Raw genomic sequence first — 17,837 nt, forward strand, 5'->3', positions numbered from 1 at the left:
ATTGTAGCTGATTATATCTCTTAATGGGTGGCTGAGATGGGGTAGGGGTTTTTCTTGAGGTGGGGGGGACTGATTGTGACTCGTTCTTTCCTGCAAGGCCCATATCTGTTTTAATGACAGCACATCTGATTCATAAGAATCCGTTAATGATTATATCAGATATCAAACGGCCAGGGAGAGGAAAGTTTTCTGCAGAGGGATGGTTCAACTTTATGTGTTGAGATGCAGCTCCAGGTAATTAAGTGTTTGTGAGGGCACATTTCTCAGACACACCCACAGACCACTTACTAACCTTGGAGCCAAGTTAAACAAGGACAGCTGTCTCCTCCCAAGCTTGGCACCAGGTCATCATCCCCCCGCACCCCCCTCCTCACAAAGCCACCAAACAGTATAAAACATCTGCTGCTCTCTGGGCTCTTCACTTTCTCCTCTCCTGCTGAAGAAGAAAGACAGTCCCTCTCTGGCCCTCGGCACCACTTGCAATCATGAGTTTTTACGGCAGCAGCATGTCAATGGGAGGTGGTGGCAAAAGTAGTAGTAGTAGATCGATGTACGGTGGAGCCGGTAATGTCAAAGTGTCCGTAGGCGGTGGAGCAGGTGGCCGAGTCATCGACTGGTCACAATACGCTGCCTCCAGCGGCGGCGGTGGAGGTGGTGGTGGTGGTGGTGGTGGTGGCAGCGAAAGCATGGACATCTCTGCCAACGAGAAAGGCACCATGCAGAACCTGAACGACCGTCTGGCCGCCTACCTGGAGAAAGTCCGCAAGCTGGAGGAGGCCAACGCCGAGCTGGAGAGGAGGATCAAGGAGTTTGTGCTTCTGAAGGCCGGTGGAGGCGCCGGAGGGGCTGGAGGCAAGGACTACAGCAGCTACTACTCCGCCTACGCAGAGCTGCAGGAGCAGGTAAACTCACCTCAGGCTCACGTGACACCACGGAGAAAAAGATGAATGCACCTGCTCTACGTGTCTGCATCACTGCCACCTGTCACTTGTCATCATCCAATGAACAGTGTTGGGGATTAGTGATCTCTATGTAATTAAACTAATAGTTTAATTACATTTTACAGCAGCTTGATGGTAGTTCAAGCAGGCAACTGTATTTATACAGCACCTTTTGTACACTAAGGCAATGCAAAGTGCTTTGCATAGAAAACATATAAAAAAACAAAATATAGAAAGCAGATTAGCATTAAAATGCATGAATCCAAAAAAACTACAAACATATTTGGTCCATAAAAGGAAAGACATTTTATTTTAATGTGACCATTGCTCCTCCATTGACGAGCCCCAGATAATACGAAACCCAGATTTTTTTTTTCTACAAAAATGTGATATTGCTTGTAATTGAGTCCTTGAGAAATGTCCAGATAGGACTGTTTTATAACAGACAGGTTCAGATCTCAGGGCTGTTCACCTTCCAGGAAGCTGGATTGTCAGCTCACCTGGGAAAATACTTGCTTTTTTTTGTTGATTTATTTATGACCTGTGAAATAAATTGGCACTTTGTGGCATTTTGTCTGACATGTGACTTTTTATTATATTTTTCATAATTTCATATCATAAAGTGAAGTAGTTTGAAGTCCTTCTAAGTAGCTGTAGTTAACAAAACTAGATTTCTCCCGTGGGAAGATTTGCTGTAGTGCCTATGACAATTGCATTATGTAATCTTTCATCTCAGCTGTAGTTTATATTAATACTCTTGTATAAGTCTCAGCAGACTGTATGTATCTAGACTGAGCATTATTTTACTGTTTTAATATATATACATATGCTTTAGATGAGCAAACATTTTTATTTCATCTCACCTCGTATTACACCTTTTTTCAATTATTACAACAATTAAACTTTAACAGAATTAAAGTAAGTAAGCACCTTTATGAGTGTATTTTAATGCAGTAGGCTCAGGGATCTGAATGTTATAGTGCAAGAAAAGGATAAGTTGAAAATATTTGGTAAAATTGATTGAAAAATGTAATTTCTTTCCCTTTTTTGTCTCACAGATCCAGGAAGCTGTCAAAATCAACGGTGCCATCTACCTCTCCATAGACAACGCCAAGCTCGCTGCCGAAGACTTCAGAGTCAAGTCAGTGAATTATTTTATTGATTTATAGTTACAAGCAGCAGAGTTGTAGTGGTCTTGAGTCTTGGTCCCAGAAAACTTGGATTTTATTTATAGACCAGTCAAGACGACAACTACTGGTGATATCACTACATTGCCCTTTCTATTGTCTGATCAAATAGATAACATCATTGTTCAAATGCAACAAATACCTTCATCATCTCTGTTCTCTTTGTGTCCCTTGCCTGTTTAAGTTGGTTCTGATTTGGAAAAACAGATTTGTAAATTTATGCTTTCTCCTCCTGTGCAGGTGGGAAAACGAGATGGCTATGCGTATGTCAGTGGAGGCCGACATCGCCGGGCTGAGGAAGGTCCTGGACGAACTCACAATGGGCAGAAGCGACCTGGAGATGACCATCGAGGGCCTGAGGGAGGAGCTAGTATTCCTCAAGAAGGACCAAGAAGAGGTGAGTGAGGCCGGTTGATATTAAGCAGGTCAGGTATAGGGGTACATTTTAATTGAACTAAATAGGTATATGAATCCAAGTCTTCACAAACCTTTTTAAATACCTCAGTGGAACTTTTCTGGTTGGGTTAATCCTGACTCCTCAGCCTCAATGTGTCTCCTGGTTGTCGTCTGCAGCAAATGGCGGCAATGACAGCTGACTTAGGCGATTCGCTGGATGTGCAGTTGGACGCAGCTCAAGGACCGGACCTCGCTTCACTCCTTAATGCGGTCAGGGAGCAATGTGAAGCTGACGCTGAGAGGGATCGCAAAAAGATGGAGGCCTGGTTCGAAGCAAAGGTAAGGACACTGTCTCAAGCCTGTGAAAGGGTATGTTAATAATGATTTACTGTATAAGAGGACTCAGAGTATATATAGTGAGTACCTTCACACCCCTGTTCACTAAATAAATATTCTGTGTTAACTTGTTCTGACCATGCCACTGTGTTATGACTCTGTACAGACAGCAGGTTTGGCTGAAACAGTGGCTGAGGCCACAATGGAAACAAGCTCAACAAAATCAGAGATCACAGACCTAAAACGGATGCTGCAGGCCTTGGAGATCGAGCTACAGTCACAGCTTAGCATGGTAAGGATGGTTGTCTCTCTTTTCCGTCCTCTGTCTTTGTTTCTGAGGTTAAACTAAGCTAAACCTGGCTCCTCTCTCTTGCAGAAAGGGTCGCTGGAGAACACACTTGCAGAGACACAGGGCCGCTACTCCATGCAGCTCAACGGTTACCAGAACCAAGTCATGTCTATGGAGGATCAGCTCATGCAGATGGGGGCCAGCATCGAGCAACAGGGACAGGAGTACATGATCCTTCTAGACATCAAGACCAGGCTGGAGATGGAGATCGCAGAGTACAGGAGGCTGCTGGACGGAGAGGGTGGCGGCAGCGGCGGCGGGTAAGAATACTTAAGGGTTGTTGCCAGGATGGATACTTCTCTCTGAATGGAGAAATTGTGACATAAAGACAAGGCTGTGGTATAAATAAATATTTAATCAGTGTATTCATTGTGTTACTGTATACTGTCTACTAATAATCAGAACTGACATTTTGTAGAAAGTTATTTTTAGTCCAGAAAAGTCCTGTTTTTTTGGGGTGTTGGGGTAACCTGTTAAAAGTTATACTTTTGGAATTAAACTACATTTTAAAGACCAGTGCATATAAATTGTGCTCAGTTTCAATGGTAAATGAATATGAGATAAGATAAGGGTCAAAAACAGTTTTAGTTTATGAAACATGGAATTCCTGCAAATTTAGCAACTTCAACTTCCGCGGATGCATATTTCTGAATCTGACTTGTGCTGTTTGTCTCCTGCAGTGGTGGAAGAGGTGGAGGCAGAGGTGGTGGTGGCGGTTTCGACGCCGGAGCCGCTGCAGCAGCCGCAGCAGCCGCAGCAGCAGCTGCAGCAGCAGCCGCAGCAGCCGCCAGATCAGCAGCAAAGTCAGAGAAGAGAGTGAAGACCATCACCATCATAGAGGACATTGTCGATGGGCAGGTGGTGAACTCAACCTCGTCAGAGGTCATCAATGGATAAGATAAAGATTCAGAAAGCCATCAACCAGCAGGGGGCACAATCACAGCTTTCACAGAAAAAAACATGCAAATAAAAGTCTGCTGAGTTGCTTCAAAATTAAGTCAGTGTTTCTTGTGTCTTCTTTCTCCCCAATAAGCCACCAGAACAACATTATAGTTCTTGTATGCCTTGTATGGCCCCATGGTAGACAGAAAAGTAGAATGGCCGTTCTTCTAATGATACTTTTTTTTACGATTATTTTTGGGGCATTTTTGCTTTATTAGGTTTTTGGAAAGACAGAGTTGAAATGGGACAAAGAAGGGAATACATGCAGAGAACCGACCCGGCCGGGATTCGAACCCAGGTCTGCTGCGAGGCCTTGGGGGGTACGCTCTACCCACTTCGCCATGAGCGCCCCTAATGATACTTTTACTTCTGATTAAGTTAGCTGTTATATTAAATTATGAATTATTTGAATTCTTCACCAATGGTTTTATCAGATAAAAGTACATGTTCATTTTTTCAAAGTGAATTAGTGATGAATCAACCTGCATGGGATCATACATCAGTAATAGCCTAATGTATCGCATGATCCATGATGATGAAGATAATAATGATAAAATAGCAAATAGAAGGACAAAAATATCATATCCTGGATATTTTAAACACCCCTCAAAACTTCACAAATCAGCTTTTCAGGGGAGCTCATATCTCATTAAGAGGAGCCAAATATAAAGCAGTTGTTAACTGATTGCAGGGTTGGATTTTCGATTCCCCGCCTCCCACCACATGTCCAAGTGTCCCTGGGCAAAGACAATTTACCTGCTGCCAATGGTTTGCTTGCACCCTGTGTGGTAGCTGCTGCTATCAGTGTGTGTGTATGTGTATGTGTTAGGGTCCGATTAACCGTGTACCTGCAGGATTATTTTGACTCGCAATTGCATAATAATCTAGTTTTGGACAAACTTTTACTTATTTGTTTCATCATAACATTGTGCCTTGATCTTGCCTCTTGCTTATATATCCATCGGTTCCGGTGTGCACTGGATTGTGGGTCAATCGGTCAATTGCCAAAAAAGCATGAAGCAAAAACCCAGATGAGATGTGTCCTGCGTTCCAAATCACAAACTCTTTCTTTTTAACGCACAACATACTAAAGCATACTAGTTTCCATACTGCAAAATGCAATTGAATGTGTAGGGTATCTTGGTATTTTTAGCACACTGCTGTTGGTATGCATGTCTTGGGACCTCCTAAATCTTTTTCTGGCATACTAAATAGTATGGAAGTATGGGTATTGGAACGCAGGGATAGTGTGCATCCAGGTCTTTTCAAGCAGTGTTGTCATCACTGTTTAAACATTATTTTGTGACAGAGTATTGATTGATTGATTGATTGATTGATTGATTGATTGATTGATTCAAAGTGCATATTAGTAGGCTACTTTAACTTTGTGTTGCATTGGTCCTTTTACTTGTCAAAAGTATTTTCACTGTCTGATGTTAGTAATTCCACTAGGAATATAGTATTTGTATTACCATTACATGCAACTTAGCCAACGATTTAGTCCAAAGCAACTGACAACTGGAGGTAGGCAGTTAGGCATAAAGGGTCTTGCCTAAGGACCCTCACTATACTTGCCTTGCCCTGATCATCACATGGACGAGTATTTTCAAAGTGTGGTATCAGTACTTTTAATTTTGTCTTGCATCGGTTCTTTTACTTGTTAGAGTACTTTTTCTGTGTGATTTAAGTACTTTTACTAAGAACATAGTATTTGCATTACCATTACATGCAACTTAGCAGACAATTTAGTCCAAAGTGACTGACAACTGGAGGTAGGCAGTTAGCATTAAGGGTCTTGCCTAAGGACCCTCACTATACTCGCCCTGATCATGAATCGAACCCTGGTTTTCGGAATCAGTGATGTTTATAGGTGTGTGTAGGAGTGTGTGATGTTATGCAACCACATACTTGGTGGAGGTGTGTGTGTTTGTGTGTGTGTGTGTGTGTGTGTGTGTGTGTGTGTGTGTGTGTGTGTGTGTGTGTGTGTGTGTGTGTGTGTGTGTGTGTGTGTGTGTGTGTGTGTGTGTTTGTGTGTGTGCACACCGTGTGTTCATGTAGGTGGAGTGTGTTATTGCAGGTTTTAGCCTCGGGCCGTCCTGATGGGAGGCACTGAGAAGAAAGAATCACCTCATTATGAAATAATATCCTTTTTAATGACTGCTCTCTTCTCTTCGTTCCAGTCTCTGTTGTTAGCTTTTAGTTTTGATGGTTTTCTTCTCACAGGCAGTCAGCCAATCGACGACACACCTGTCACGTTTCGACTGACGCAGATACTTTACCCGGACCGCGATCAAATACAACACAAACCATTCTATACCTTTGATGTTGACCTTTACGATCTGTTCTGAGCTTTAAATGGTTTTCAGGATCAGTCAGATCAAGTTTAATCCAAAGGTTAAGCTTGTAAGCATGTAATTATTATTTTTATCCTTCAAAGAAAAGGGTTTTTTAGTGGAAGATCATGTGAGGTTAGTGAGGAAAATCGAGGCCTATTAGGGGCTTTATCCAGTTACTTATTTACTCATTTGGTAAAGATGCGAATTTCGAAAGTTTTTTTAATTTCAAAATGTTATATGAGGATAAACCCCTTTGAGATGCAACATCTGGTTTTCGAGGGGGTTGTCAGGGAAACAACAAACTAAACAAAAACATTGAACAAGTAATACATTAGTGATACAAATACAAAGACACAAAACAATAACAAAGACAAGTAAATAGTATTTACTTGTCTTTGTTATTGTTTTGTGTCATTGAATACACATGAGAGTCTCACATTATTCCCAAAACTACATATGTTGCATTACACAAAATTAGTCAAACTTATTACAAATATCATATGTACATTATTAAGAAAGTAGATAAACAAATCCAATTCACATGGGATGAGTACATTGGGAATAGTCCATACCCCCACCCCTTTATATCTTTCTCATATATGTATGTTGGAACAATAGGATTAAGAAAATATCGCAGACTTAAATCATAAATTACATATTTCCTATAACGAACAAAGGACTGAACTCTGTTTTAACTTCAGTAAAATTGGGCAAAACTTGGAATGGAGTTTGGTGGAAAAATGCCCATGTCTAAAAACAGGGCCTTCTAATATTTTTCCTATGAATATCAGCTCTTATATCTACGGAAGAAGATTAGGGCCACACATGAAAAAAAAAAAAATAGTTCTGACTTTTTTCTCAGAATTCTGACTTTTTTTTTTACTTTTTTTATACACATGAAAAAAAAAAGTCAGAATTCTGAGAATAAAGTCAGAACTTTTTTTTTTTTTCATGTGTGGCCCTAATCCTCTTCCGTATATATCACTGTATGCTGGACAAAAAAAAGTCTGAATATATTAATAATCAAACCGTGGAATACAGTTTGGTGGACACATACTTCTGGCAATATCTGACGTAAATCACATGAAATCATTTATTATAGAAGACAAAATTACAATCATTTTCATATTTCATCAAATGTGACAAACATTGAATGACATTTGGTGTAAAAATGCCAATTTCTACAGATATTTAGCTATATGGACTTTCAAAGCAAAAGGACTGAATTATGATTGTATTTCACGAAAATACATAAAAAATGTAATGGACTTGGAATGGACTGGTAGAAAGGTGCAAATTACTGATATATGTATGATGGAGCAGTAAGGTTCAGAAAAACCAAAATACAACACTGAAAATACTAACTAAAAATAAAAAAATAACTAAAACAATTGAAGGTCAAATACCACACAGAAATTATTTTGCACATGTAAAAATAAAACTTGAATCTTTAAACACATTACTGCAATAAAAACATGAATAAATGTGAATAATCCAGTAACAGTTTCATGATTTATGTGGGATTCCCTCGTCACAGTCTGAGCAAAATACAATGACACAAAACAATGAGTCACAGGGAGTCATCATGTCCCATCACAGAGAGCGTTAACTTATAAAACAATTAATTTGTTCAAAGCTTTCAGTGATGTGGACGGACCAGTTTTAAGGTCCACACCCTCACTTCAATGACAAGAGGCCGCAGGGAAATATCTGTGTGTTATGAGCTCACAACAAACAAACCCACAAAATGGTAAATGGTCTTGACTTATATAGCGCTTTCTAGCCGATTTTCTCAGCCCCAAAGCGCTTTACATATCTTACCACATTCACCCATTCATACACACACTCACGCGCCCCACACACATCCTACCTCTACTGCGCGTCTACCTCGCGTCTGCGTCTGACTTTTGGTCACAGACTGTGAAATCAACGTAGAGCGAGCACACATCCAACCTCAGACGCACTGCTGAGGCGCGTCGGAGGCACGTCTGCAGCGCCGCTCCCCTTCACCTCAGGAGGCTCGCCTATTTTTTTCTGAGAGCAGCGCGTCTCTCTCGCGTCTCTGTGCTTTAACTGATAGAGAAATACTCTGCTGACAGTCATACCAGCAGCATTCACTCTAGTTACACGTTTACCCGGTGTGTTTATTTCAAAATAAAACATCCCTCAGTCGTATACGCAAATAATCCCTTTATTTCACGATGTAATTGTGCAATCAAAATCCGAGGGATTCAAAACCTAATTTTCAATTAGTTCTGGCATTTCATTTTTGGATAAATGACACATATAGAGATCCAATATAGTGAAGAAATAAAAAAGATCATGATGAGCGCAACAGTTTTCCGTTGCTCTATCTGTGTCTACGGCCTTCTTCTTCCCCGACCACACCCCCCTTTCTCTCTCCCGTATAAATCAGTAAAGTGATTTTTGAAATACTCTGCTGAGAGTCATATTGACTTCATACTGGCAGCTTTCGCTGTAGTTTCACCATTTCCTGGTGTGTCCCCTTCAAAATAAAACTTCCAACAAGCAGCAGCAGCTGCTGAGACGTTGCATGTGTGTCCGAGAAAAGTCCGAGAAAGGCAGCAGTAAGGTAAGGCGACGCGCTCCAGAGGTAGACGCAGGATGTGTGTGGGGCGCGTCATACACCGATGGTAGAAGCTGCCATGCAAGCCGCTCTCTGAACCATCGGGAGCAATTTGGGGTTCAGTGTCTTGCTCAGGGACACTTCGACATGTGGCGGGGAGACGGGGGATCGAACCTCCGACCCTGCACTCCAGAGGCGATCTCTCTACCCACTTCACCACTGCCGCCCACAACTACACAAAACATAAAAGTATTTAGTTTATCAGCCAAAACGTGCACAAGTTAAGTATATATTTAAAACACTTATTGTGTTTGTAAACAAATACAGTGGCATATTCAAGGTTCAAGAAGTTTATTTGTCATATGCATAACAGTTACAGAAGCAGTCATTGGCAATGAAATTCTTAGGCCTCAGACATATTACAGTCCAAACAACTTCACAATAACTCACACATACGCACACAATCATGTGAAGGCAAATCATCTCTACCCTTTTTTGCATTACACAGCAGAGCATAAATGTGTAATACACAAAGTATACAATGCTAGTGAAAGACAACTTAAGTATTTTTTTACTAGTTTTTATGTAAAAGGTGGATTCACATGTGCAGATGAGTGAGAAATGCTGCACCTTAGTATATAAATGCAGAATAATAACTTAAAAACATCCACACTGTGACGTTATGATTTAAATGAAGCTAAACATAACGAATCAGAAATAGTAGTTTCAGCATTACTCTTAAATAATATTATTAATAATATGACTATTAACTATACTAATTATATATAATTATACTAATAATCTCAACAGTAAAGCTTTCAGTCAATAACTCTCAGTAATGACACTATAAATAAACAAAATGTTTTAATCAGGTCAGTGATTTAAAGTGAATTGTATTCCCATTCATTTTACTAAAATGATGTGAGATTATCTGCTTAAAAACCCATTCACATTTTTGACATCTGACCCATAAAGTTCTCTAATATTTTATATATATAGAGAAAATGTGTTAGGAGATTTCAGGGAAAGCAGAAAAATGGCAGCCTTTCCTTGACAATATAACAGTACTGAAGGGACCTACATGACACCTCGTTGACTTTTTATTTTCTGCTTAACATTTACCTTTAGTTTAAACAACGTAATTGGAAGTCCTTAGAAAACTTTAAAGTAGAGTACGCCATGTTAGTTTTTCTCAATGTAGAAGAACCAGTCAACAGAGATCAATCGAGGACATTTAGTTCATACGCTTAACTATTTTCAACTGCACACTTTACGTTACAGAAAAAACTATATTTATATATAAATTATAAAAAAAATTATGATCACATATATATTTTAATATATATATACCATCACATATATATTTTAATAACACATTTATTATTTATTGTGAAGTTGTTTGGACATTTATTTATATATAACAGTAATTGTATTATTTTTCATTAGATTTATTAATATTCTTTATTCTTATGTTTATTTTTTACATTTATATAATATTTTATATTAATGTAATTTATTTATATATTTTTTATTTATTTATCAGTATCATACTTGTATCAAAATATTTATTAAAACCTTTTCTTTTACAATATATTTTATTTCGATTTTTTTTTACTTATATTAATCTTAAAATCTATGTATATATGTTTTTTATATATACTTTTTTTTATATAATTTATTTTATTTTGTATATTTATATTTCATCATCATCTTTATCTCTAAACCTCCTTTGAAGTTTGTCTGCAGATCTTATGTTAATTTTGGCTTATGTCTATCACCCCGAGCTCATTTGTGGGAGACGAGATTGCTCCTCTTCCTGTCGGTGGTTTTCACAGACAGGATATCCAGGTGCAGCTGAGGTCTGGAGATGATCCAGTGTGGTGGCATAAAAGGGATTAGCTCCTAATTGCCAAAATGTTGTTTTGGTTTGTCGATCACACTGTGTTCCTTCGGGTGCACTTTTTGCAGCTGAGTATGAATAGGCCGAGATGAGGATCAGCACCTCCAAATCTGAGGCCATGGTGCTCTCACTGAAAAAGACGGCTTGCCCTCTACAAGATAGGGGTGGGGGGAGCAACTATGGCTGACCCTGTGCTCTGACCCACTCAGTGTGGTAAATTGAGAGGGGGATATGCGAAAAAGACACATTTTAAGATGCCTTGTGTAAATTGACAAATCAAGTTAACTTAGCTTAAGTTAAATGAGGGTAAACGGTATCAGGTGATTGATCGCTGGTTGGCTGAAATAATGCGTGAACTGTCTATGGCTCGTTGGTGGTCTAGTGGCTAGGTTTCAGAACCCTCCCCGCAGCTGCCCGGGCTCCCATTTTTCATGAGATGGACTTAAAGATCTAAAATTCATTCCAGATACACAATTGTACCATTTCTCTCAAACATTGTTCACAAATCTATCTAAATGTGTGATAGTGAGCACTTCTGCTTTGCTGAGATAATCCATCCCACCTCACAGGTGTGCCACATCAAGATGCTGATCTGACATCATGATTAGTGCACAGGTGTGCCTTAGACTGTCCACAATAAAAGGCCACTCTGAAATGTGCATGTACATTAACAAGTGTTCCTATAGTAAGAAGAAACAGTAAGAGAGATGAAACAAATTATTGTGTCATGTTCATTGAAAATAAATTTGCTAAGTAGCTTATTATATCTCTCAATGGGTGGCTGAGATGGGGTAGGGGTTTTTCTTGAGGTGGGGGGGACTGATTGTGACTCATTCTTTCCTGCGAGGCCCATATCTGTTTTAATGACAGCACATCTGATTCATAAGAATCAGTTAATGATGATTATATCATATATCAAACGGCCAGGGAGAGGAAAGTTTTCTGCAGAGGGATGGTTCAACTTTATGTGTTGAGATGCAGCTCCAGGTAATTAAAAATGTTGCGAGGGCACATTTCTTAGACACACCCACAGACCACTAACTAACCTTGGAGCCAAATTAAACAAGGACAGGTGTGTCCTCCCAAGCTTGGCACCAGCTTGCCATCCTCCACCCACTCCTCACAAAGCCACCAAACAGTATAAAAGATCTGCTGCTCTCTGGGCTCTTCACTTTCTCCTCTCCTGCTGAAGTAGAAAGACAGTCCCTCTGTGGCACTCGGCACCACTTGCAATCATGAGTATTTACGGCAGCAGCATGTCAATGGGAGGTGGTGGCAGAAGTAGTAGTAGTAGATCGATGTACGGTGGAGCCGGTAATGTCAAAGTGTCCATAGGAGGTGGAGGTGGATCATTTGGCCGAGTCATCGACTGGTCACAATATGCCCAAAACGCTGCCTCCAGCGGCGGCGGTGGAGGTGGTGGTGGTGGTGGTGGCAGCGAAAGCATGGACATCTCTGCCAACGAGAAAGGCACCATGCAGAACCTGAACGACCGTCTGGCCGCCTACCTGGAGAAAGTCCGCAAGCTGGAGGAGGCCAACGCCGAGCTGGAGAGGAGGATTAAGGAGTTTGTGCTTCTGAAGGCCGGTGGAGGCGCCGGAGGGGCTGGAGGCAAGGACTACAGCAGCTACTACGCCGCCTACGCAGAGCTGCAGGAGCAGGTAAACTCACCTCAGGCTCACGTGACACAACACAGGGAAAGAAGAATGCACCTGCTCTACCTGTCTGCATCACTGCCATCTGTCAGATTTCATCAGTGTTGGGGATTAGTGAACTCCATGTAATTGAACTAATAGTTTAATTAAACTAATAAATACATTTTACAGTAGCTTGATGGTAGTTCAAGCAGGCAACTGTATTTATACAGCACCTTTTGTACACTAAGGCAATGCAAAGTGCTTTGCATAGAAAACATATAAAAGAACAAAATATAGAAAGCAGATTAGCATTAAAATGCATGAATCCAAAAAAAACATCCTACATATAGTTTTTCAAAAAGAGCAACTGAGATAGCACTGAATCTTAACATCTTTCTATCTTTAATAGCTGCAGTAAATGAACTGAACACTTATGTGGACACCTTATGGCAGCAGAAAAATATTCATAAGAAGTCACATTGCGTTTGAAAGTCTGAATGTAATTAGGAGTGAACAGCAGAAGTGAACATCAATGTATCATCATCATTTAAGTAAGCACTTATATGAGTGTATTTTAATGCAGTAGACTCAGGGATCTGAATGTTATAGTGCCAGAACAGGATACATTGAAAGTATTTGGTTAAATTGATTGAGATTAAATTTCTTTCCTTTTTTTGTCTCACAGATCCAGGAAGCTGTCAAAATCAATGGTGCCATCTACCTCTCCATAGACAACGCCAAGCTCGCTGCCGAAGACTTCAGAGTCAAGTCAGTGAATTATTTTATTTATTTATATTTATGAGTCTTGGTCTTGAGTCTTGGTCCCAGAAAACGTTTTATTTATAGACCAGTCAAGACGACAACTACTGGTGATATCACTACATTGCAAATTCACATTACATTCAAATGCAACAAATACCTTCATCATCTCTGTTCTCTTTGTGTCCCTTGCCTGTTGGTTCTGATTTGGAAAAACAGATTTGTAAATTTACACTTTCTCCTCATGTGCAGGTGGGAAAACGAGATGGCTATGCGTATGTCAGTGGAGGCCGACATCGCCGGGCTGAGGAAGGTCCTGGACGAACTCACAATGGGCAGAGGCGACCTGGAGATGACCATCGAGGGCCTGAGGGAGGAGATAGTATTCCTCAAGAAGGACCAAGAAGAGGTGAGTGAGGCCGGTTGATATTAAGCAGGTCAGGTATAGGGGTACATTTTAATTGAACTAAATATGAATCCAAGTCTTCACAAACCTTTTTAAATACCTCAGTGGAACTTTTCTGGTTGGGTTAATCCTGACTCCTCAGCCTCAATGTGTCTCCTTGTTGTCGTCTGCAGCAAATGGCGGCAATGACAGCTGACTTAGGCGATTCGCTGGATGTGCAGTTGGACGCAGCTCAAGGACCGGACCTCGCTTCACTCCTTAATGCGGTCAGGGAGCAATGTGAAGCTGACGCTGAGAGGGATCGCAAAAAGATGGAGGCCTGGTTCGAAGCAAAGGTAAGGACACTGTCTCAAGCCTGTGAAAGGGTATGTTAATAATGATTTACTGTATAAGAGGACTCAGAGTATATATAGTGAGTACCTTCACACCCCTGTTCACTAAATGAATATTCTGTGTTAACTTGTTCTGACCATGCCACTGTGTTATCACTCTGTACAGTCAGCAGGTTTGGCTGAAACAGTGGCTGAGGCCACAATGGAAACAAGCTCAACAAAATCAGAGATCACAGACCTTAAACGGATGCTGCAGGCCTTGGAGATCGAGCTACAGTCACAGCTTAGCATGGTAAGGATGGTCTTCTCACTTTTCTGTCCACTTTTTTGTCCACTTTTCTGTCTTTGTTTGTGAGGTAATAACTAAGCTAAACCCGGCTCCTCTTTCTTGCAGAAAGGGTCGCTGGAGAACACGCTGGCAGAGACACAGGGCCGCTACTCCATGCAGCTCAACGGTTACCAGAACCAAGTCATGTCTATGGAGGATCAGCTCATGCAGATGGGGGCCAGCATCGAGCAACAGGGACAGGAGTACATGATCCTTCTGGACATCAAGACCAGACTGGAGATGGAGATCGCAGAGTACAGGAGGCTGCTGGACGGAGAGGGTGGCGGCAGCGGCGGCGGGTAAGAATACTTAAGGGTTGTTGCCAGGTATAAATTAATATTTAATCAGAGTTTTCATTGTGTAACTGTTACTATATACTGTCTACTAGTAATCAGAACTGACATTTTGTAGACATTTTTTTTTTGCCCAGAAAAGTCCAGATTTTTCGGGGTGTTGGGGTAACCTGATAAAAGTTATACTTTTGGAATTAAACTAAATTTCAAAGACCAGTGCAAATAAATTGTGCTCAGAGTTTTAATGGTCAATGAATATGGGATAAGATAAGGGTCAAAAACAGTTTTAGTTTATGAAACATGGAATTCCTGCAAATTTAGCAACTTCAACTTCCGCGGATGCATATTTCTGAATCTGACTTGTGCTGTTTGTCTCCTGCAGTGGTGGAAGAGGTGGAGGCAGAGGTGGTGGTGGCGGTTTCGACGCCTCAGCCGCTGCAGCAGCCGCAGCAGCCGCAGCAGCAGCTGCAGCAGCAGCCGCAGAAGCCGCCAGATCAGCAGCAAAGCCAGAGAAGAGGAAGAAAACCATAACCATCATAGAGGAGATTGTCGATGGGAAGGTGGTGAACACCACCGAGCAAGTCAACTATGATTAAGAATCAGAAAGCCGTCAACCAGCAGGGGGCACATTCACAGCTTTCACAGAAAAATTCATGCAAATAAAAGTCTGCTGAGTTGCTTCAAAATTAAGTCAGTGTTTCTTGTGTCTTCTTTCTCCCTAATAGGCCACCTGAACTATAATGTTTTTGATGAAAAACAGTATAGTTCTTGTATGCCTTGTTATGGCCCCATGGTACACATGTTTTTTTTTACGTTTTTCTTTGACATTTTTGCTTTATTAGACAGGTTTTTAGAGAGACAGAGTTTAAATGGTCTGCTGCGATGCCTGGGGGGGTGCGCTCTACCCACTTCGCCACGAGCGCCCCTAATGATACTTTTACTTCTGATTAAGTAAGCTGTTATATTAAATGATGAATTATTTGAATTCTTCACCAGTGGTTTTATCAGACAAAAGTACATGTTAATTGTTTCTTATCCCTTTTGAAGTGAATTAGTGATGAATCAACCTGCATGGGATCATACATCAGTAATAGCCTAATGTATCGCATGATCCATGATGATGAAGATAATGTAAAAATAGCAAATAGAAGGACAAAAATATCATATCCTGGATATTTTAAACACCCCTCAAAACTTCACGGAGCCAAATATAAATTTAGCAGGTAGAGCAGTTGTTGCAGGGTTTGGTCGTTCAATTCCCCGCCTCCCGCCACATGTCCAAGTGTTCCTTGGCAAAGACACTTAACCCCAAATTGCTGCCAATGGTTAGCTTGCACCCTGTGTGGTAGCTGCTGCTATCTGTGTGTGTGTGTGTGTGTGTGTGTTAGGGTCCATTTGACCGTGCACCTGCAGGATTATTTTGACTCACAATTGCATAGTCTGGGTGTGCAACTGAGTAGTAATATAATCTAGTTTTGGACAAACTTTTACTTATTTGTTTCATCATAACATTGTGCCTTGATCTTGCCTCTTGCTTATATATTTGTCGGTTTCCGGTGCGCACTGTGGGTCAATCGCTCAAAAAGCATGAAGCAAAAACCCAGACGAGATGTACCCTGCATTCCAAATTACATACTTTTTCTTTTTACCGCACTACATACTAAAGCATACTGGCTTCCATAATGCGAAATGCAATTGAATGTGTAGGGTATCTTGGTATTTTTAGCGTACTGCTTTTGGTATGCATGTATTTGGACATCCTAAATCTTTTTCTGCCATACTAAATAGTGGTTGAAGTATGGGTATTGGAACGCAGGGATAGTGTGCATCCAGGTCTTTTCAAGCATGCTGCATCGGACATCCATCAGGACATCCTAAGGTTGCGTTCCGAATCGCATACTTTCTACTATATAGTATGTAGAAAAAAGATTTAGGATGTCCCGATTCTTGTGGCCAGATTTAGGATGGTTAGAAGTACCCGGATGTCCTACTTCATCCGGCCAAGATTGTTAGTGTTGAAAATTGCATCCTATTTTGTCGATTCTGACCCACAATCCAATGCGTCACATTGACGAAGCCTCCATATGAAAACAAACGGGGATGCGACGGATATAAAAGCAAGAGGCAAGATCAAGGCGCAATGTTATGATGAAATAAGAGAGTAAAAGTATGTCCCAATAGTATGCCTACTGCATCATCCTAACTAGATTATTTTTATCGTCGGATGTATGTAGAATAGAAAAAAGAAAGAGTATGCGATTAGGAACGCAACCTAAATCTTTTTCTACCATACTAAACAGCGGGGAAGTATGGGGACTGGAACGCAGGGTGCACTATAGCTATGACAGCAGAGCGCTGGGACTCTGCTGGCCCCTAGTGGTTGGAGTGGAAATTACAGTACGAGTCTCAGGGCTGCAACTCTCAGCTCTTTTAAATCGAGTCTGAAGACTTTTTTGTTTCCATTTTAACCTGCAATTTTCATTTTATTTGCTTCTTTTATTTGCTTTTAAATGTTTTTAAATCGAGTTTTCATTTTATTTGCTTCTTTTATTTGCTTTTAAATGTTTTATAATGTGTTTTATGTATTCTAATCTTGCCCCTGTAAAGCACTTTGAGTGGCCTTGTGTCTGAATTGTGCTATATAAATAAACTTGCCTTGCCTTGCCTTGCCTTGCCTTGCCTCCATCTACTGTCCCTACAGCTCATCTGTAGAATTTAGATTGATTTTGAGTCGACCAGCTTCAGTCCCATATGTTGGACTTTACTTGAGTCTCTTTATACATCTACTGCAAGGCAAGGCAATTTTATTTATACAGCACAATTCAGACACAAGGCCATTCAAAGTGCTTTACAGGGGCACAAAATACATCAAGATTTGACATTAGAAATAGCATTTATGAGATATTAAAAACAAGGGACAAATACAGGCAGAGAAATTGCCAAAGTGAATAATTAATGAATAAACATGACAGGTTAAAAGGGAAACAGAAAAGTAATGTACTACATTTATCTACAGCTTTAGCAAGACAACACATGTGGGGTTGGTAAAATGTGATGTTTAGTTCTAAGGTTAACTCTGTCTTCTGTTAAAAGAAAGACTCCTTACTT

At 40.6% G+C, this 17,837-nt stretch overlaps 1 protein-coding gene across 1 annotated transcript; it reads left to right on the plus strand.

Moving 5' to 3' along the window:
- Window positions 1–436: 436 nt before the first annotated feature.
- LOC307262948 (uncharacterized protein) lies at window positions 437–15,419 on the plus strand. The gene is made up of 14 exons (XM_080043969.1): window positions 437–902; window positions 2,000–2,082; window positions 2,369–2,525; window positions 2,702–2,863; window positions 3,027–3,152; window positions 3,237–3,469; window positions 3,890–4,100; window positions 12,165–12,635; window positions 13,297–13,379; window positions 13,623–13,779; window positions 13,950–14,111; window positions 14,275–14,400; window positions 14,503–14,735; window positions 15,112–15,419. The coding sequence occupies exons 1-14, from the start codon at window positions 486–488 to the stop codon at window positions 15,323–15,325; spliced, it is 2,835 nt and encodes a 944-aa protein (XP_079900095.1). The 5' UTR covers window positions 437–485; the 3' UTR covers window positions 15,326–15,419.
- Window positions 15,420–17,837: the final 2,418 nt, after the last annotated feature.

This window comes from Ammodytes marinus (assembly GCF_949987685.1).
Source record: "Ammodytes marinus genome assembly, chromosome: 16".
Classification (NCBI taxonomy): Eukaryota; Metazoa; Chordata; class Actinopteri; order Uranoscopiformes; family Ammodytidae; genus Ammodytes; species Ammodytes marinus.